Source organism: Balaenoptera musculus, chromosome 12 (assembly GCF_009873245.2).
Source record: "Balaenoptera musculus isolate JJ_BM4_2016_0621 chromosome 12, mBalMus1.pri.v3, whole genome shotgun sequence".
NCBI lineage: Eukaryota > Metazoa > Chordata > Mammalia > Artiodactyla > Balaenopteridae > Balaenoptera > Balaenoptera musculus.
Window position 1 is genome coordinate 32,251,239 of NC_045796.1, and position 7,734 is coordinate 32,258,972.

General features: G+C 43.7%; 1 protein-coding gene across 5 annotated transcripts in view; it reads right to left on the bottom strand.

Moving 5' to 3' along the window:
- AKAP7 (A-kinase anchoring protein 7) overlaps positions 1-4,399 on the bottom strand; it is a 138,972-nt gene extending 134,573 nt beyond the window's left edge. For 2 of the 5 annotated variants that reach the window (XM_036872180.1, XM_036872179.1), the window contains exon 1: positions 4,292-4,386. In XM_036872180.1, coding sequence (XP_036728075.1) covers positions 4,292-4,310 — 19 coding nt within the window. In that variant the 5' untranslated portion in view covers positions 4,311-4,386. Of the gene's footprint in view, positions 1-2,473; positions 2,499-4,065; positions 4,267-4,291 lie in introns of those variants that run through there. The other 3 variants (XM_036872178.1, XM_036872181.1, XM_036872182.1) reach the window with 3 other exon arrangements.
- Positions 4,400-7,734: the final 3,335 nt, after the last annotated feature.

Below are 7,734 nucleotides of genomic sequence, written 5' to 3' on the forward strand. Positions count from 1 at the left end.
GATCCTGGGCAAGTCGTGTGAATTCTCTAGGCCCTAGTAGTTATCTCATCTATTAGATGACAAGGTTGTCCTAGTTGAAAAATTCTAAAGCTTGGTCGTACATTAGAATCACCTGAAGAGCTTTTTTTAAATGATCAACATCTGGGTCTCACCCCAGGCCACCTAAATCAGAATCTCTGGAAACGAGGCCAGCCTCTTGTACTTTTTTAAAGCCTCACAGGGTGACTCTAACGTGCAATAAAGTTTGAAAACCACTGCTCCCCTTTCACTTATTCCATACCTTGATTCTATGCCACACTAAGAAATTATGTTAACAGTTGAGAACAATCAACATAAAAGGAAAAACTCTGACTACTCGTCTACTGGCAGGGAAAACTTTCCTGAGGACCAGCTCAGGGCTGAGTGAGGTAATCCAATCTCCTTCCACATACAATCACAGCATGAATACATCATGTTATAGGTGTCCACTTACATGTCTTCTCCATTAGACTCTAAGCTCAAGTGACCAGATAATTTACGGCCCAAACCAGGGCTCCTTTGAAAAGTGAAAGGGGGAACTTTTCAAATTACACCCCTATCTGTCTGTATGGTTGCCCTACTCTAAGTTCCTTAAGTGCTATGTCTTATCCTCCTTTGATTCCTCAATGCCTAGCACAGTGTCCAACTCACAGGAGGTGCTCAATACACTTGTACTGAACAACAAAGGTAAGTACCCATTTGGGAGTGGTTAATAAATTACTCAAGCTCCATGGCCACACAGCTATCTCAGTGCTCCTAAAAATAATTCCTGGTGTTTAATGGCATCCTTAGCACATCACAGATTCATTTTCACAGGGTAAATGATATTCTATTTGACATAAAAATAAAAATTGAAGTATAACATGACTTGCTCAACGTCATTCCCCATCTTGTTAAATAAAGTACATGTAAACTCTTGAAGCTTGGGATTAACATACACACACTACTATATATAAAATAGATAACCAACAAGGACCTACTGTATAGCACAAGGAACTCTACTCAATATTCTGTAATAACCTATAAGGGTGAAGAATCTGAAAAAGAATGAATATATGTATATGTATAACTGAATCATTTTGCTGCACACCTGAAACTAACACAACATTGTAAATCAACTATATGCCAATAAAATCTTTTTTAAAAGATTTTTTTTAAATTTTTTAAATAAATAAATTAAATTAACTCTTGAGTGCAATGGTATGTCAAAATTAACAAGCATCTAGAACTTGAAATACAAACTTTGTTCTATTAAATTACAGAATAGTTGAAAACCTTTTTGTAGATATGAATTATTAACTCAGAAAAAAGAGAATACCACTTTCAAGTAACTCTTGAAAGAACTGCTGGCCATTCTATAGAACAATGTTTCTCAGCAGGGTTCATATCTGGAAGCCTTCCTCCAGTTCTCTAAGCTCTAGTGTTTGGGCAAAGGCTGGCAGACCTGAATTAAACACAGCCCTCATAACTACACTTTCTTTTACAGAAGTGCAAATATTTTGCTTTGGGAAAACTGCCTTAAAATAACCAGCATTTAAACTATAAATTCACCATTTTAAGTACTTAAAATCTGGTCTAACTACAGTTAAAATAAAATTCTATGTTTTGTACAAATCCAAATATAAGTAACACTGCTAAGTGCATTAATACTATAAAGACAGGTAAAACTGGTTTACTACTACTAGTAGTAACAACAGCTAACATTTGAGCACGTTTCTATGCCAGGCACAGCTGGCAGCACTTTACAGACAGTAACTCATTTAACCATGCTATCAGGGAGTACTCTTATTATACTCATTTTACACCCTAGCTGATTAAGTAACCTGCCTCAGGTTACAGCTAGTAGGTCTTGGGGCTAGAATTTGAATCCAGTTACTCAACGGCCAAAACCCGCCCTATCCAGCAACAGGCACTGCTGGGAAGTTCACATATGCAGTTTATAGCACTGTAAACTGAGGCAATCCTTTTAGAAAGCAATCAGGAGCCATGAAAATTTTCTTCTTACCCCAACAGATACCAGATAGATATCTGCGAGTCTATCATACTTGCTAAAATAGATTCACCTCAGCTCTGTTTAAACAAAAAAGAAAAAGTTTAACAACTTAAATGCCTAATAATAGGGAAATGGTTAAACAAAGGCTACTCACTATAATGACAACTAAGAATAATGGCTAGGAAGACTACAACAGCTGAAAAAAGTTCGTAACAAATACAGGATTCCCTGCTATCTGAAAGCAGAGGCTTCCTATGAAAACTTTTGTAAGACGAAATGATGTCAAGTGAAGAAGCAGTTCTCTTTGGTTGAAAAATCCTTTTAGGATTTCTTTTGATTAGTGAAAACAGGTGCTAATGCAGGTCTTTCGTAAATGTAAAAGCAAAGTGACATAATGTGAACTTTTGAAAAGCAGGGTATACCTGTACTGACCTTTTGAAAAGTAGATATAAGACTACTTACGTGGGCTTCCCTGGTGGCGCAGTGGTTGAGAATCTGCCTGCCAATGCATGGGACACGGGTTCGAGCCCTCCTCTGGGAGGATCCCACATGCCGCGGAGCAACTAGGCCCGTGAGCCACAACTATTGAGCCTGCGCGTCTGGAGCCTGTGCTCCGCAACAAGAGAGGCCGCGATAATGAGAGGCCCGCGCACCGCGATGAAGAGCGGCCCCGGCTTGCGGCAACTAGAGAAAGCCCTCGCACAGAAACGAAGACCCAACACAGCCAAAAATAAATAAATAAAATAAAGAATTATTAAAAAAAAAAAAAAAAGGACTTGTTTAAAAAAAAGACTACTTACGCACTTGTGTTGTTTACAATTATACAGGAAAAGGCTGACATAGCTGCACTCAATATATTTCTGCTATTCAAATGTTTTAAACAGAATTAATATTACTTTTATAAGAAAACAATGCACACATTTAAAATATAAAACCATACATGAAGTATACACTGATATTCAAATATATGTGCACTTCAGCAAATGCCTTCATCAAAGACAGACCAATAGAAGAAAAAAAGGATAGTGTGCCCTTTGTCACACAATACGTAAGTTTCCTATGTGGATAACCAAGTACAACTTTACTGAGCAAGATTCTCTTTTATTCACTCTACTAGGTATATTCCCCAAGAACCAGTAGAAAGGGTCAATCCCATCATCCATGTCAGTCCTCGCCTGGCTACTAAAAATAGAAACATCTTACAGCTGGAGAAATGTTGAGAGCTGTCAACAAGTCACCTGACCTCCATGTTTTGGTTTCCACATCATTAAAAAAGAAACTAAAATATAACCCAAATTACTAGAGAGTAATGGACAAAATAAGTTAATAATATCTGAAAAGGAATATAAGAAGACAGTAAACTCCACAAACATCTTAAAAGTACGCCATCAGCATCCTCAGTTGCAAGGCCAGACACTAAAGGAGCTGGGGTGTGAATCCTTTCTCTTTGACACTGACAATCCCCTATAGGTCCCCCTTTATAAATGCATCTCAAAAACTCCCGCCCTCAGCATCCACCTACAAGGTCTTCATCATTTCATTCCCTCAACAACTGTAAACATATTTACACTAGTTAACGGCTATTGCATAACATTTTAACATTTTCATGCTTTTTGTATCTTTTTATGCGTTTATATTACAAAAATCTCACTCTAATTGGCTTGTTGGTCCCTTTCACCAAAAGTCCAACCCCTAACTCGCTCTACCCACAAAGTTCAGTCCACATTAAATGCCGACCTAAACTGGAAATCAATTCTGGGCCCTATTGCAGATCTGGCGCCAGTTTAAAGAGGTCATTTCCACACCTAGAATAAAATCCTAGAAGGAAACCCCAAGTGTAGTGGTTCAGGTCTTTGATTGTGATAAAGTATAAAAACTGAGCTTTTTCTAGGTTTGCCGACCACACAATAACACCGTCGGAGGGTGTGTGAAGGCATTAACTTTCTAAAAGGTCATAAGATCTTTGGGAAAGAAAAGTGAAACTTAGCGGTGGGTTCACACCCCGGCCTCCGGTCGCACCAGCAGTGCGTGCACTAACTAAAACGCTTGCTTACAAGCAGCACTGATCACACCCCGGTTGCACTGGGCTCCTCGCGGCTACAGTCCCTCGCTGAGCGGGGAGAAGAGCCCCCGAGCTGAGCAGGCGTGGGGTCGCGCTCCAAGCGCTGGGGGCGCAGTGGGGCGGCGAGGCTGGGCCCTCCCCGAGGCCGAGCGCCGAGCGGGGCCCACGCCCCCGGGCTCCGGTCACCCCACCCGGCCCGCTCGGCTGCCCGGGCTCACCGGCTCCGGTGCGCTCCATAGTGCTGGCGTGGACCGGCGGCGGGTCTCTGCAGGCGGCGGCGGCCTGGCGCTGCGACCTGGGGCTAGCCGGGAGGGGGGTGCGGAGGCGTAGGCGGAGGCCGGGGCGGGGCCGGGGATCGGCGGGCGGGGCGCGGAGGCGGGCGGCGGGCGGGGCCGGGGGCTGGATCGCGGGCGGGCGGGGCTCGGGCCGCGGCGACCAGGCCTACGGAGGCCGCCGAGCCCCCAGAGCCGCAGTCCCCGCAGAAAGATGCATGCACATGCCGGGAAGCCGGAACGAGCGGAAGGGGCCGACCCGATGCGGCCGCGGGGTACCGGATTCCGGCGAGCGACGCGGGCCCGGCGCGGGGAGGGCGGGTGGCTCCTGGCTGCGCTGCGACGCTCCGCCCCCTCCCCCGCCCCCGCTCCCGGCCGAGGCCCCCTGCAGCCTTTGGCGGCGCTCAGCTATCTCCAGTGGCGCGGCCTTCACCATCCACCAAGTTTTGGAGGGGTGAGATTGGGCCCGGGCTGAAAGCGTTCCCCGATCCGGCGTCTCTTGAGGATCCATGTGTTTAGTTTTAAAAAGGGCTTTCAAAACACAGAGTTGTGATTAAAAAATATTTGGGAAGAGTGAGATGTATAGGAAGGAGACCTTGTCCATCTGTATAATTCGATAATTTACTTTGCTTTAAAGAAAAAAATAACCCAAATTGTGGCGATATCTCAAAGTTTTAACAATGGTTTCACGCCTAGAAATTAAATGGAAAGCAGCTACTGGTGTTTGTAGGGCAAAGCACTAATATGAGTAAAATGGGAGAAAAAACAATTTAGTTAATTAACAAAAAAAAAAACTTTTGAGTTTGGATCAGAATTGTACTGTAGTTTTCTTTTAAGTGCAAAGAAACCATGCAGTAAGAAAACGAGGTACATCGCTCAACAAATTAATGTACCCTATTTTGCAAATGATAACACTTATCTTAAATATGTCCTAGAATGGAGATGGAAGCAAGGACCTCACTCAGCCACAATAGTTGACGTCAAAACCATACACAAGAAGTCATAAAGCTTGTTACCTTAAAATAATTCTAGCAAGTTGGGTATCTGGTTTGCACACCCATAGCAATTATGGGCTGATTGGAGAGGGACAACAGATTCCTCTAAAATCTACTCCGTCCTGAGGGGTGTGCAGGTGAATCAGACAAGTCTTTTCCTTAAGGAGCCGGTCTCACCTAATAGCAGAGAAGAAACATGAGTAAATTGCAATAGGTAATACTCTAAAAGAAATAAAAGGAATCCACAGTCAACATTGAAGGGGATCGAAATATGCCACTTTAGCATTAAGATAATTTTTGGAGGCAACTGAGAAACGGCAGATACTGAAGAACTCTCTGCCCTCCCCTTTCTGCCTAATAGAGGGGCATCAGTTTTACTTTGTGAAGGTGACGTAAATTTCCACTTGTAAAGGCAGTGAAGGCACAGGGTCCCTAACCACTGGACCGCTAGGGAATTCCCGTGAAGGCACAGACTCTTTTAAAAGTGTTTGTTTTCCCAAGTGCATAGAGGTTGTTCAATGAACAGTTGTTGAATGAATGAATAAAAGTTTTATAACCATCAGACCTGTACTGGTATTTGTTAAAGAAAGAAAGCAACACACCCAAATAAATTTCAAAAAAAGAAACAATGTCATGGGTAATCTTAATGTCCTAAAGCTTCACCAGCTTGAGGCTAAAAATCAGTTGATAGTAACACTAATACCTAAATCTGGATAGCTAAATTAACCTATTTGCTCAAGCCAGAACTCCAGCTCCTAGTGAAATCCCTCCAAAATACATCTAGGGTTCTATACTGCGCCTGACATCACTAATGAACCTTCCAGGCTGCCACCATGCCCAGTCCTTGTCTCACTGGTCCAGTTTCCTTTCCAGAAAGTCCTCTGTCCACACCAGACATCAGCTGACTGGTGGTTCACTTGGTCATGATGGATCCTCTCAGTCCTCAGGGTGACAACCTCTTGCAAATGAATAGACCAATTCCTCCACCACATGTTACACTGCTTAGTGGACAGGGCACTAACTGGCATCAGTGACTGATGCCGGGAAAATTATTTGGACCTCTGAGAGATATAGAGTTCATTGAGATAGCATGTTCCTTTTGTTACAAACGAAACAACAGGCCCAAAATGGAGTCGCTTATGCTAAGCCCCACGTCACCAGAGACTTATAGTTTCTATTCTCCCAGAAATGGAATCTTAAACCAGTCAGTTAGGAATCGTCTGATCAGCACTAGTTAGGTAATCTGACTGATAGACCCCTGCCATTCCCTAAAGGAAAGTAACCTTGCAATAACGAACCCAATTTTTGCCTAGTATAACTTCCTTGTTCCCACTCCCTTCTGCCTATAAAAATCTTTCATTTTGTACCTCTCCTTGGAACTCCTTTCTATCTGCTAGATTGGATGTTGCCAGTTTTGAATTGATTTTTTTGCTCAAAAAAACTCTTCAAATTTGTAATATGCCTCTGTTTATCTTTAAACAGTTCACACATACAGCCCTTTTTCTCCTCAGATGACAGTGTACACTGCCAAGATAACTGGATTGGAAGGGTTCCAGTTCAAGCTACAACACTTTTCCTGTTCCTCCACCCACCTCTGACCTCCGACCTCCAGGGCCTGCTGCTGAATTGGCGTATTTGTTCTGCCAGGCTCCTTCTGTGTGGTGAGTTCTCTCTTTGGTTCCCTCATTCTCTTTTGTGATATGGTCCTGTCCCCATAACCAAAACAGTTGTTGTTTTCATTCTGGTCCTAGGAGTTTCTTTGGTCCTCCCCATCAACTACAGCTGTAAGTGTTCATCAAGGAGTGAAATGGAGCAGGACCCTGTGGGGCCCTCCCTGGTACAAATCCTTTCCGTGTCTCCCGTTTCCTGTTTGTAGGAAATAGGCTTCATTCAGCCTCCTTGACCCTCCCTGAGTTCCAAAGGCAGATTCAAACAGCTGCTAGTCAGGGAAGAGAGGGAATTCAGAAAAAAGGGAGGAACAGTCAAGAAACCATCGTGCAGCCTTGGGGCAGGGTCCTGGTTCCTCTCAAGAAATATACATAACAGGATCTTTGAGTTCTTCTGCAGAAGATTCCCCCGGTGGAGGATGGTAATTTCAGACTGAGGGCAAGATTCCTGGAGCACTGCCCTGTTACCTCACCACCAACCAATGAGAAGAAAGTCACACACCCTGCAGCCCTCACCCCAAATTTTGCCTATAAAAACTTCTCCTGAAAAACAAACCATCAGGGGCTTCAGGGTTTTTTGAGCACGAGCCACCATCCTCCTTGCTTGGCCCGGCAATAAACCTTTCTCTGCTCCAAACTCTGACATTTTGGTTTGTTTGGCCTCATTGTACATCAGGCACAGGAATTTGCATTCAGTAACAGGAGGATGAAGTCATGCAGTTCTACA